The 13,793-nt window shown below is 44.6% G+C and overlaps 1 protein-coding gene across 3 annotated transcripts; it reads left to right on the top strand.

Moving 5' to 3' along the window:
- The first annotated feature begins 7,785 nt into the window (after nt 1–7,785).
- Nucleotides 7,786–13,441, top strand: pdk2a (pyruvate dehydrogenase kinase 2a). 3 transcript variants are annotated; one of them, XM_061264069.1, is made up of 11 exons: nt 7,786–7,938; nt 10,458–10,599; nt 10,932–11,003; nt 11,081–11,265; nt 11,342–11,431; nt 11,640–11,717; nt 12,114–12,190; nt 12,264–12,359; nt 12,443–12,553; nt 12,636–12,749; nt 12,821–13,441. In XM_061264069.1, the coding sequence occupies exons 2-11, from the start codon at nt 10,532–10,534 to the stop codon at nt 12,962–12,964; spliced, it is 1,035 nt and encodes a 344-aa protein (XP_061120053.1). In that variant the 5' UTR covers nt 7,786–7,938; nt 10,458–10,531; the 3' UTR covers nt 12,965–13,441. The 3 variants fall into 3 exon arrangements, 2 of the variants coding, with proteins under 2 accessions (XP_061120053.1, XP_061120052.1); XM_061264068.1 differs by lacking the exon at nt 7,786–7,938 and adding an exon at nt 9,815–10,018; XR_009710231.1 differs by lacking the exons at nt 7,786–7,938; nt 12,636–12,749; nt 12,821–13,441 and adding an exon at nt 9,814–10,018 and having other exon boundaries at nt 11,342–11,412; nt 12,443–12,496.
- Nucleotides 13,442–13,793: the final 352 nt, after the last annotated feature.

The following is a 13,793-nucleotide window of genomic DNA, read 5'->3' as shown; positions in this document are numbered from 1 at the left end:
TACGGGATGCAATTTGAACTCACGCTCTGATGTCGCGGACCGATCCGCTGTCAGGGCCATGGCCGGGTGCGGCGTGCACCAAGCGGGCACGTAGGCGCGAGAAAAGGCGCTCTTTCTTCCTCCTCCTCTTTCTCCTCTTCGCTCTCCGGAGTGGCAGAATGGAAGCGACCGTAGAGCCAAGCACAAGCACGCCGCCTGTAGTCGCGCGTGTGCGGTGCGGCTCAGCCTCACATCGCGCTCTGTGGATGAGGATGAGGAGGAGGAGGAGGAGGAGGAGGAGGAGGAGGAGGAGGAGGAGGAGGAGGAGGAAGAGGATGCTGATGATGTCGCCCGAATAGCAGCGTCAGTCTCTCTCGCTGGTGATGACGCCACATTCATTAAGAATGACGAAGGACATATTTCATTATACTATTATTATGCAGTCTGGACAAAAGTAATGATGTCAACTCAGATGGGGCATAGATTGTCGGGACTATTTTTGTGATTGTCATCCCGACCACGTTTCATGTTGTATAGTAAAATTGACTTTAAGGGTTGAATTTTCAAAACAAGGGAAATGACCACAATGACCCTAAAATGTCAGCATCGAACCAAAATGGCAGACTGAGTGTTCTGTCAGCTACTCCTTTTGGACTTGTTGGTTTTATTTTGGGGGAAAAGCAAGCAGGCAAGCCAGCCAGTCAGGCAGCGTGAACAATAAATAACACGCTGGTGGGTGTTTCTTATGTAAGCGCCGCTATATAACCTGCTGCCTTGTGATGTTTCGCATCCCCTTATCCTCACTGATTCATCCCGGGCGTTGTTGTCAAGAAAAGATCACAGATTTACACCCCTGCTCAGATGTCAGAATGCGCTCAGTCAAAAATTAGCATCAGTAAAGAAAGCGCACCAGAAGGGGCATTCTTGCATTCTACTTTTATTCCACTAGATGGCAGTGCTCCTTGCAAAATGTCCAAATTGACCTTAAATCGCCCAGATTAAAACAATGGACTTTCTGTGTGTAAAGAAAACCGCGCGGAATGTCGCTCCAATTTGAGGCGTGTGTGAGTGCATATAAATATAAGTATGGCCAATGAAGTACGGTAAACTACCGTTTTTTTCCGTGTATAGTGCGCCCCCATGTATAATACGCACCCTAAAAATGGCATGCTGATGCTGGAAAAAAGCCTGTACCCATGTATAATACGCACCCAATTTTTATGAATTTAAAAAAAATTTTTTTTTTTTTTTTTTAAGTCCCAATGATCGTCACACACGCAGGGAGGCAATGGGTCCCATTTTTATAGTCTTTGGTATGGTCTTAACTAGGCTGGATGTAATTTTTTTTGTTGGCGTTGATTTCTCCGACTGCCCGTAAACGCACCACCGCGCTCCGTGCGCGCACGGGAAAGAGGCGGCTCTGTATGGGAGAAACGTTGAAGAGGAATAAAAACACCCTTGGAAACCAAAACATGCCCCTCGTCGTGACTCGGAGCCGCAACAAATGTTTCGGATTTGTGTAGGGTACATTGTGACAGACAGCAAACGAGCAGGTGATGGAGCAAGCCTTGTCTGATACGAGAGCATTGCGCTCGTATGGAGCGTGTTCGAAGTGAACAGAAGAGACGAAAGGAACAAGGCAAAGTGTTGTGAAATAAAATATTACCTGTAATACGGATTTAGGTAGAGAACTGAACTCTCGCTCTTTATATAGCTGACGTGTCTTGCGCATCCGTTCTGCGCATCTGTAATGGCGGCCTCCGTATGATATCCGGTTTGCGTGTGTGCGCGTGTGAGCGAGAGCGAGAGAGAGTGCGAGAGAGAACGCTCAACCGTAGCGCGCCGCCGACCGCCCAACTGCACCACGCTGGTCGCATTATTGTGACAGAGCCGTCGCTGAAATTTAGAAGATATTTTTAAAGTCCTGATGTACTTTCTAAAATTTAAGTGGACCTCAGTGCGCACTGCGCAGGGAGCTTAATTTGGTGCGGTCGCGCAACCGCAGCGCGCCGGGCGCTCACTGTCGCATTGCTTAAAGAGCACCTTTGTGTTTTAGGATGAACAGCAGAGACCAAAGGAACAAGGCAAAGTGTTGTGAAATAAAACATTACCTGTAATACCCATTTTGTTATTTGCTGATTGAAACTGCTAATTAAACTGTGAATTGAAACTAATAGGAAGAAAACAACTCTCGCTCTTTATATAGCTGACGTGTTTTGCGCAGCCGTTCTGTGCATTTTATTTCACAACACTTTGCCTTGTTCCTTTCTTCTCTGCTGTTCACTTCAAACACGGTCCATGCGACCGCAATGCTCTCGTATCAGACGCTTGCTCGATCACCTGCTCGTTTGCTGTCTGTCACAATGTACCCTACACAAATCCGAAACATTTGTTGCGGCTCCGAGTCACGACGAGGGGCATGTTTTGGTTTCCAAGGGTGTTTTTATTCCTCTTCAATGTTTCTCCCATACAGAGCCGCCTCTTTCCCGTGCGCGCACGGAGCGCGGTGGTGCGTTTACGGGCAGTCGGAGAAATCAACGCCAACAAAAAAAATTACATCCAGCCTAGTTAAGACCAAAAAAAAAAAAAAAAGTTTTTAAATTTTTTTGTACCCATGTATAATGCGCACCCCAGATTTTAGGACAATAAATTAGTTAAATTTTGCGCACTATACACGGAAAAAAACGGTAGTACGCCTATATCGCACACGTCGTTCTTCTCAGCGCTCACTTTCTTAAGAGCCATGCTGCAGGGCAAAAATACATTTACACGTAAGGCAATGAACTGCAAAACCATGTAAATTGATGGTGGATTGATGTTTTGAATTGCTTTGCCGCCCTCTCGTGGTTACAGTCTGAAGCACATGCTTAAACCATTTTAAAATAAAGTCTAATAGAATAAAATAAAGTCTAATATAATATAATATAATCTATATCAGTGTTTTTCAACCGGGGTGCTGCGTGCAAAATATTGTCAGGGGTGCCGTGGGAAATTCTCCAATTTGTGCGCCTGCACGGTGTAGCGCCCGGCAGAGTAATCACCGTAATTGTCCATGTATAATACGCCCCCATGTATAATACGCACCCTAAAAATGGCATGTTGATGCTGGAAAAAAGCCTGTACCCATGTATAATGCGCACCCAAATTTTGACTTAAATCCTCCTCCTAATTGAAATGTCATTGCGCCTCATGAATAAGTAGCACCACTTTGGAGAGGCTCTGAAGTTTGAATCCGGGTGATCTCTCTTTATCCATTTCATAGCCAAAGTTCTAATCTCAATAGTGCTGATGGCTATTCCACCAGCTCTTCTCTCCCTAATGAACTCCACTAATTGTTCCTCAACATCTGGATACTATGCTTTCTTTCCTCTTCCAGGTGCTCTTGCTGAAGCCTTTGCTGTATCAAATTAATTTTTTTATGTTTGATTCATTGACATCAAATTGGCGCGCAGCTGCCCTATTGCCTAATTCTTCTGCCACTTCAATGACTTTCTTTCGAAATGCTATACTATAACTTGCTCTCTTAACCATTTCGATGAAACTGCTAATTAAACTGAACTCTCGCTCATTAAATAGCTGACGTGTCTTGCGCATCCGTTCTGCCCATCGGATCCATAGTGCGCATGCGCAGTGATACTGCCTCCTTATGATATCCGGTCTGCGATGGAGATTAAAAAACAAACAATATTTGACAATAACACACCATCAAGGATTGCACCATCGCATCAAACGATGTGTCGTCAATTATGAATTTTACTGACTAAGTGTGTTGGGCAAGATGGCTGAATGCGATGCGCGATTGACAACAAACATAGGTAGAGAACTGAACACTCGCTCTTTATATAGCTGACGTGTCTTGCGCATCCGTTCTGCGCATACTGTCATGGCGGCCTCCGTATGATATCCGGTCTGCGACGGAGATTAAAAAACAAACAATATTTGACAATAACACACCATCAAGGATTGCACCATCGCATCAAACCATGTGTGCTCAATTATGAATTTTACTGACTAAGTGTGTTGGGCAGGATGGCTGAATGCGATGCGCGATTGACAACAAGAAGAAAGGTGATTGTTGTACCCATGTATAATGCGCACCCCAGATTTTAGGACAACAAATTAGTTACATTTTGCGCATTATACATGGAAAAAGACAGCATATCTTCCATATCAGAAGGTGGCAGCAGCAGGTAGCGATTTGCCTTGTGCTTGCAGATGAGAATATTGGTGACGTGCGTGGATGCAGCGGCAGGTATATGGGATGCCCATGCAGGTAGCATTGACAGCGACATTGTCATTGTGAATAGCGAGACGAGTCGATGGTGACAGTGATGGAGAAGTTTTTTAAGAGAAAAAATGCTGACACTGTACTCAGCACACACTGGTGTGTCGTGAGTGACGTTCAGCTGTGCCGTGGGATTGTCAAATATTAATTACGGAGCGCATTGTAAACAGGATCGCCAAACTGGTCATTTCGCGCAAGGCCTGGTCAGCCACTTGCTAATCGTGCATCCGTGGAGAATCGGAGAATCTTGAGATTTCATATTGTGTCGGTCTGACTGTATTGCATCGGCACATATTCATTTTATGTGTGTGTTGCTGTGTGCTTTTGCTAACAGTGACAGACACTATGACGGTTGTGGTGCGTTTGTGGTCCAATGGAAATCAGAGCATGCAGTTCAACCGGAGAACCTGGATTGGTTATTTTTCACATACATAAAATAAACAGTCAAGTCGAGACACCTCGACTGTGATAGCCACTTAGCTGCTGTCAGAACAGCAGAGCGTCTTTAAAAGTGACTTTGTTCTTATTGTTGCAATATTTATAGACCTAGTCTAAAACAGTAAACAAAATCACGTTGATTCTTTTATTTTAATCACAATCACTTTAAATAGTTTATTTCTTACACCGTCTAAAACCTTTTTAAAAAACTGTCACTTTTATTTTAAAAAAAGGAATTGTTAGGGTGGTGCTCACTCTAACTTATTTTGCAAGAACCACACAGGAGTCAAGCAAGTCATTTTAAACACCTGCAGGCGGAGAGTCCATTCATAGCTGTGCTTACAGCGATGGTCGAATGGAGGTCTGACTCAGGCCTTTTCAGGTGCATATTTATTGAGAGAAACAGAGTGGGGTTGAAAGTGGGGGTGTGGGAACACACAGGATGGGGTGAAGCCGCTCCCCTGCTGATCAAAGCATAGCAGGGGGCCTTTTACGACGTTCTGTAAACAAAGCAACTTTGATTGCTTCCTCTGCGTCTAGTCAATCAGTTGAAAAGATCTTAGCACTTTGGTCAACTACTTTTGTCTAGACAGGACAAGCTAGTTAAATTATTACAGGTTACATTGCAACATAATCATACGATGAAGATATTCTGCAAACCCTAACAGGAATACAATTTAAAGAATATTTTGTATTTATTTCTATTAAATTATTCGACTCTCCATACATATATATAGGAATAGGACTTTACGTCTTTCGTTGTAATATAACTGATTTTAGTATAGGAGCATAACAGATTTTTGTTGGCGGTGTGCCGCGAGATCTTTTCCAATGAAAAGGTGTGCCGTGAATGAAAAAAGGTTGGGAAACACTATATGATATAATATAATATAATTATTATAATCTATATAAATATAAATATGAATGGCTCACTTTCTCATGAGCCATGCTGCGGGCCAGGAATACACATACTGCGCAACCATGTGACTTGATAGTGGGCGGATGTTTTTGAAAGTACTGTCGCCCTCAGAGAACAGAGGTCATCTGACATAGCAATTGGTACCAGCACCGGCACCGGCATCTGCATCGCTTTAGCCTTCCTTCCCGGGGTCCTGAGACCTTTGGGCTCTGGGCGCTGCCCCCACTGACCTGGTCCATAATATGGCCCAGCTCGTAGTAGGAATGCCAGCTGACGGAAAACTACTAGTATGTGGAGGGGGTGGCGTGGAGTAATACAACCCCTCCTCAACACATTCTGCACAGTGGAGAATTTTTGGTTGTACAGTTGAAAAAGTGGCCCACGGCACAGAAAAAAACAGTTAGGGCACTTAACTTGACTCCAAAACGTTACATGACAACGATTATATGTGCTTGCGTGTGTGCGCTTGTAGTGTTGTGATGAGGAAAACAGGAAAACTTGTGACACCCTTCAACCCAAACCCCTACAGAGTCATCACAGTGAAAGGAGCAATGGTCACTGCACAGAGACATGAGCTCAGTGGGCTAGTGGTAGAGTGTCTGCCCTGAGACTGGAAGGTTGTGGGTTCAAACCCCGGCCGGGTCATACCAAAGACTATAAAAATGAGACCCATTACCTCCCTGCTTGGCACTCAGCATTAAGGGTTGGAATTGGGGGATTAGATCACCAAATGATTACCGCTGCTGCTCACTGCTCCCCTCTCCCCCAGGGGATGGATTAAAATCACACGGGGATGGGTTAAATGCAGAGGATGAATTTCACCACACCCAGAGGTGTGTGTGACGATCATTGGGATTTTAACTTTAACATGAACACAAACTCACAAGACATAGATCACACTTCAAACTCCTGAAATACAAACCGGTAGTCCCATTCACAACAGGAGACGTTGATAACTGTGATGACGAAAGTGTTAATGGACAAGCAGGTGATCCTGAACACGTTAACCTTGAAACCAGGAGGCGACGCCCTGTGAAGGTAAACAGACGACCTCCTCAAAGACTCATCACTGAAATATAGCAAAGGTTACATAGAGCGATGAGACACTGACAAGTTCTCGCCACCGTTATGTTTGTTATTGACACAAGAGTAATGTGTGTTCAGTACTGCTCAGAGATGTTAAGCTTAGTTATTTGTTAAAATGTTTGTATATCTGATTTTGAATTAATAATACAGTACGGAATCACAATTTTATATGACTGTATTTTGGAAGCCATTTTATTTCCATTATTGTAGATTCTGTCAGGGTAAGTAAAGCTAAAACTAAGGAAGGACATTTCGTTTAAAAGAAAAGGAGAGATGTAGTGTTGTAGGGGTGTAACGATACATCGATACACATCGATTAATCGATATAATGCTCTACGATTTATTGGCATCGATGCTAAAGGTAAACATTGATTTATATCGCCGTGTTTGACCTCGGACATTAGACGCGACTTTATTTTGAAATCCAGTTCATTGTTGCTTGCTTCCTCTTTCCGTTGTTGTGTTGTGAGCAGAGCAGGCACGGGAAAGGGGAGTCGACAACTAGTACACGGCTCCTGGGCTGGTGCTATGGCTAGTGTCCAAAAAGACGAGGAAATTGGCTCCCCTTTAGGCTTCAAGTCATTCGTTTGGAAGCACTTTGGATTCCAAAGAAAAGATGGCTCAACGGATAAGACACGTGCAGTTTGTAAATCCTGCCATGCGGTGAACAAATATTCAGGGAGCACAAATCTCGCCGCACATTTAAAGAAAAAACACGACATCAAAGTTCAGTGTTAAAATAAGCACTTTGTATACTACAATACTCTTGTAATTTCCTAAATAAAGAGTTTGCAGTACCTTGTTGATTTTGCGTATGAATTGCTATAAATCAGGATATTGTTCTATATTTTTTATTTAAATAAAAAAAGAATCGATCGTAGAGCACTATATCGTGATATATTGTGAATGAATCGCAGCAGGCTTTAAGATATCTGCAAATATCGTATCGTAGTTCTTTGTATCGATATGATATCGTATCGCGACAAAACCCGCGATTTACACCCCTATAGTGTTGTGATAATTCGACGCTACCCCTTTAAGAGACTGAGGAAGTGAGAGGGTGTTGAACAGCGAGAGAGAGAGTTGTTGCTGGACAAGACAAGCGAGGAGTAAACGTTATACCACCTGTAACTGTGAATGAACGTTATTAAAGCTTCAACTTAAAAGATCTAAACTGAGAGGACATTCAGTTTCTACAGCGCTCACTCATGTTTCGATGAACAACAACAAGGTAACGGCTTTGTGAGGACAATACCGACTCAGCATCAGTTTACGTAACACGAATGTGTGATGTCGAACAAAACACATTGTTCCCTGAGAGAAGCGTTTCGGTTCAAAGCCAACTCTGGCAATTTTCCACAGAATCTTCTCCCGCCTATTCGGCCCATGTAGTCCATGCATGGCTGGGTTTCACTACCAGACAAAATGTTTCTGAGTATTTTGTCTCTTTTTGTTGACTTTTCAAAGCATTACGTAAATATTGAACAGAGCAGACGTGCTGCAAGGAACGTGTTCTTGGGTTCACCTGAGGACATCAACTTTGCCTTTGTATGTTTATTACCACGTACACTTCCCACCACTTGTGAGAGTTCCGCCCTATTTTCGTTATAACTGCACTATACAATAACAATAAAAACTCTTCTGTTCTATTCTAGATATCCAAATGTTAAACGAGAATATACGGGTGCACGGCTTTGTCAACGTTTCTGAACACCAAAGTAGGTCAAAGGTGACGCTGTCCAGCTCCATGCAGACACATAATGAGTAGGGGTGTAAATCGCGGGTTTTGTCACAGTACGATATCATATCGATACAAAGAACTACGACACGATATTTGCCGATATCTTAAAGCCTGCCTGTGATTCACAATACATCACAATATCCAGATTTATAACAATTCATACTGTTGGGCTACGGATTTTAGCTATTGATCTGACTCCAAATTGTGATCAACACTTAACACAAGAATTGTTCTGTCCTAATCCACACACTGTCGCACCTAACAATTTTGCGAGTTCGTTCTGTCAAAGAGAAGACCAGTAGATCAATTAGGCCGAATTTACCAATTGTTTAATCCTGACAAAGCAAGCTAATACAGGCGCCTGGGTCTCGGGTCCTTAACACAAAAACTCGTGTGCCTTCGTGACCAGAAAAGACAACACATTCTTCCCGGTTGCCCAGTTTTAAAGAAACACAATATGAATATTCAATCATGCAAAATATTGTGTGGTGATTGGTCGATGGTTGATGGTCATCTCCTCCTCGTTTGGGTTTTCCCCTGCTCAGCACAGGTGTCTGGACCACAAAGACGAGTTGTTTTTCGTGTTCCCCGTCGGCCTTGAGATATCCTCCCTTTCTGGAAATCCTGTTCCACAATACTTTGAAGAAAACAAATTCATGTAGTCTGCACATTCCTTTCCACTTATTAAACGACCACACTACTACTAGAAATTACATTTGATATGATTATATGTGTCTAACGCAGCCTTAATCAAATGTGTTTGCAAACTGCCGAAAGTACATTTCCCTTTAATAAGCAAAATCAACAAGGTACTGCAAACTCTTTATTTAAGAAATTACAAAGTGCTTCCAAACAAATGACTTGAAGCCCAAAGGGGAGCGAATTTCCTCGTCTTCTTGGACACTAGCCATAGCACCAGCCCAGGAGCCGCGTGGTTGTCGGCTCCCCTTTCACGTGCCTGCTCTGCTCACAACATAACACAATGTGCACTGCTCCAGGAAAGAGGAAGCAAGCAACAATGAACTGGATTTCAAAATAAAGTCGCGTCTAATGTATGACGGGCAATATAGATCGATGTTTACGTTTAGCATCGATGCCAACAAATCGTAGAGTATTATATCGATTATTCGATGTGTAGCGATGAATCGTTACACCCCTAATAACGAACCATGCCACGCAGCTCCTATTGGCTCACCCGGAAAATAGACAACGTAACCCCGCCTCTCACAGCTTCTACTGGTCCAACAGGGTGTAAATAAAAACAATCCCACCGCCTATTGGCTACTCGCCACTGCGCTCCGCAGCTTCTATTGGCTCTTTTGGTCAATAAATTAAAACCCCGGCTGCCGGTTGGCTATTCGCTGTTATCGCTTCAGCTATAGACAAGCAGCAATTCTGCTGCAGCCAGAACCAGCATTTCGGCAGCCGCGACCAGCTGGTTCAGAATCAAACATGAAGTTCGTTCGCTATATTATGAAAAACGCCGCCCTGGCGAGTGTTCCGAAACACATCGAGCATTTCTCCAAATTCTCCCCTTCACCGCTCTCCATGAAGCAGTTTCTCGACTTCGGTGAGTGTCGGTCGGATTGAGATGCATGCAACCGACATTGCATTGCAGATTGTGTTGCATATGCGAAAAAATGGAAATGTCATTTAATTCAATGTGCCGCATTTGAACTGCCTCGCATGCTGGTCACTTGGTTTCATTATTGCGTCAGATATGGAAAGAGGCGGAGATCTCAGGAATTTCTCTCGGACGATTTAGACGCCTACATATTATGTGTATAACTTGTGTGACGTCAAGGTCACCACAGAATTGTTTGTAAAAGTACTCTCATGTATGATGTCATTTAAGGGCGTTGTAAAGAAAAAAAAAGAAAGAATTAATGGTAACAAAAAATGTGGTGACCTGACATGCCAATAACCATTGCTTGGATGACATTCCAACTAAAATAAATATTTTCCACTCCCTGACACTTACAGTAATGCCATTTTGTATGTCCACACAGGATCCATCAACGCCTGCGAGAAAACCTCCTTTGCCTTCTTGAGGCAGGAGCTGCCAGTGCGGTTGTCCAACATCATGAAGGAGATTAACCTGCTGCCCGACAAGCTGCTCACCACGCCCTCCGTACAAACCGTGCAAAGCTGGTCAGTGTTTGTGTGTCTTGTTTGAACCAGATTCTTAATTATTCTGTAGACTAGACGCCGTTAGCAGCTTTAAATAATAGAAAAAGAAAGAAAACACTCAATGGATTCACCTCACAAGCACTGGAGTCGATTTTCAACACACCGTCCACTTACGTCACACACTCGGAATAACAACGGCAGCCTTTGACCAAGTTGTGCTCGCTCCAGCTGGAGCAGCAACTGCAAACTTGGGGGAGGGGGAGAGAAAAGGGTGGGGGTTCCTCCTCGGCTGTGAACTTCAGCCTACTTTCTCCTTATGTGACCGCGTTTTCCTGCCTTGCATGCGTTGACAGGTACGTTCAAAGTTTGATGGAGATCCTCGAATTCCTCCACAAGAACCCGGATGACCACAAAGTTCTCGGCGAGTGAGTCCCATTTTGTCCGGTCGTCTGATACATTTTGCAAATGTATTTATTTATTCAACGTGTTACTCGTCCTCCAGGTTCGTGGACGCCCTGGTGACCATTCGGAACCGGCACAACGATGTGGTGCCCACCATGGCTCAGGGTGTCATGGAATACAAGGAAGTCTTCCCGCAGGATGCCGTCACCAATCAGAACATCCAGTACTTCCTGGACCGCTTCTACATTAGCCGCATCTCCATCCGGATGCTCATCAACCAGCACAGTGCGTAACCGTGACGACGGATCCCGCCACCCTGTGAGTCCGGATGTATTGAAAGCTCTTCTTTGTCTCTCGCCAGCTCTCATTTTTGACGGCACCACCAACCCGGTACACCCCAACACCATCGGAAGCATCGACCCACACTGCCAGGTGGGCGACGTGGTGCAGGGTAAATGTTGGCCTTGTTTTTAGTTTGTGAAAAATGGATGCCAGCGGTTCGCTGTCTTTGTCGCCCTCTTGTGGCAATTAAGGGTACTTTATCCTGGAAACAAATGGAAAGACTTGAATTTGTGTATAGTGAAGCACAAATAAGACGACGGTGTTATTATTTGGCTTTCACTAAATGTATTTGTTAAAAAAAAAGTTTTGTTTTTCAGATGCCTTCCATAGCGCCAAGATGCTGTGTGAAGAATACTATCTGCACTCGCCTCCGCTTCTTCTACAAGAGATCAACAGTGAGTGCTGTCGTCTGTCCATTTCCTCGATTACAAACTTCAGCTCGAATTTGATCATCTTCTCTTGCTTGATTGAAATGATGTGACCACGTTTCGTCTGGCATCTTTTTGGAGCATTGTTATTTTTTTTCTTTAAACGGATTCATGGAATACAAGGACTTGAACTCAAGAATAAACAGGGCAAGCTTTGCTTGTGTACACACTCGACGCAAAGTGCTCGGGCCAGATGGAAACCCCCCTCCCGCCCCTTTCATGGAGGGCCTGCCGCTAAGTTTAGCAGCACTCGAGCAAAAGTAATAGCCGAGCGGGCCGGACAAATATTGACGGAGATAATCAGCCTGCCGTGGTTGATGACATTTAAATGGGGATTTTTTTTTTTTTTTGTCCCCTGCTCAGTCAAGAAGACACGGCAGCCTATCAGCATCGTGTATGTGCCGTCGCATTTGTATCACATGCTGTTCGAGCTCTTCAAGGTAAACAAATCATTCTTCCTGATAATACTGACCAATAGCATCGATTAACGATGGTCTTTATTGTCGTGATCAGAACGCCATGAGGGCGACCATCGAGACCCACGAGAACAGAGAGCTGCCGGCCATCCGGGTTTTGGTGTCTCTCGGAGGAGAGGACATGTCTATTAAGGTGCGTCGCCGTGGTTACAAGGAATGTAAACAAAAGAGAAGCTGACTCCAAAATCAAAGCATTTTGTTTTTCCTTCTTGGCAGGTGAGCGACAAGGGCGGCGGCGTTCCCTTCCGCCGCATCGAAAATCTCTTCAGCTACATGTACTCCACCGCCCCCACGCCGCAGATGGGAGAACACGCCCGACCGCCGCTGGTGCGTCCAACACATTACGTGACAACGGCCTTTCCCAATAGGAAAGTTTTTTTTTTTTTAAAGACGTTCTTCCTGCACACAGGCCGGCTTCGGCTACGGGCTTCCCATCTCGCGTCTCTACGCCAAGTACTTCCAGGGCGACCTGCAGCTTTACTCCATGGAGGGTCACGGAACCGACGCCGTCATCTACTTGAAGGTCAGCTTCAAAAGTTTTTATTTTTTTATTTATTAGGGTGGAATATTGGAATGTGTCAAACTGGTTTCCAGGCGCTGTCGACGGACTCCATCGAGAGGCTGCCGGTGTACAACAAGACGGCGCTGAGGAACTACAAAGTCAGTCAGGAGGCCGACGACTGGTGCATCCCCAGCAGAGAACCGCTGGACCTGAGCAACCACAAGGTGGGAAAGTGAAGCCAAGTCCTGGCCATCTGAACCACTCCCTCCCGCCCCGTCCCGAAAGAGCCCTCCTGAACGTCTTTTAGCCCCGCCCCTCCCGCCATCATGGACCAATCAGACAAGTGCCTGCTCTCACTTGTCTTAGCAGTAGCGTGTCATTTTTGCCACGGATGGTCAGGGGAGGTTCGGGAGTCCGGCGAATGGAGTTGTCGGGTCAGAACAAGGAAGGTGCTGAGACAGAAAAAAAACCCAACATCTGTGAAGGACCCCAAAGCCCTTTTCTCGTGCACGCTTTTGAACAAACAGTCATGTGATGCTATCAGCAGCCATTGTGTTATCAATTTTATTCTTTTTAGCAGACTGCTTTGACGTGTCCAGTCCAAATCTTATTTTTATAATTGCACTCTTAGCTTGATGTGTTTGTAAATACTGTAAATATGACATAGAAGTTAATATTAAAGAAAAAAAAAAAGTGGAATACAACTAAATTCAGTCAAAGCAGTATTTTTGAGGCTCACTTGACAGTTTGCTAACCAGCTGGTGGCCGCTTCCATCTGAATGTGGTGGCGGGCTTCCAGTTGGTTGTGTCATCCAATGACTGTTGAAGAGCAAGTGTAACAGTTCAGGAGAAGAGTGAATGTGACACGGGGAGCCGGTGATTGCTACTGATGAATGACACACTCAACGGTGAGTAAGTGTGAATCCGTGGAAATGTCATTTCAAGCATGACTGCACATGGCCATGGACGCCTCCTCCTCCTGGTTGTTGTCATCTTTTTGCGTGAGACCAAGCAGAGCTCCTCCACTCGCCATACTTCCCAAAGGTATGCATCTCTGATCATCAC

This window comes from Syngnathus typhle, linkage group LG18, assembly GCF_033458585.1.
Source record: "Syngnathus typhle isolate RoL2023-S1 ecotype Sweden linkage group LG18, RoL_Styp_1.0, whole genome shotgun sequence".
NCBI classification, from domain to species: domain Eukaryota; kingdom Metazoa; phylum Chordata; class Actinopteri; order Syngnathiformes; family Syngnathidae; genus Syngnathus; species Syngnathus typhle.
This window is presented reverse-complemented; position numbering and strand designations above follow the sequence as displayed.

What these genes read in the sequence shown, in the direction of transcription:
- pdk2a (XM_061264068.1), top strand. Translation starts at nt 9,901, where the DNA reads ATGAAGTTCGTTCGCTATATTATGAAAAACGCCGCCCTGGCGAGTGTT. An exon ending in GAAGCAGTTTCTCGACTTCG is followed by an intron (nt 10,019 to 10,457) that starts GTGAGTGTCGGT and finishes ATGTCCACACAG; the next exon opens with GATCCATCAACGCCTGCGAG. An exon ending in GACCACAAAGTTCTCGGCGA is followed by an intron (nt 11,004 to 11,080) that starts GTGAGTCCCATT and finishes CTCGTCCTCCAG; the next exon opens with GTTCGTGGACGCCCTGGTGA.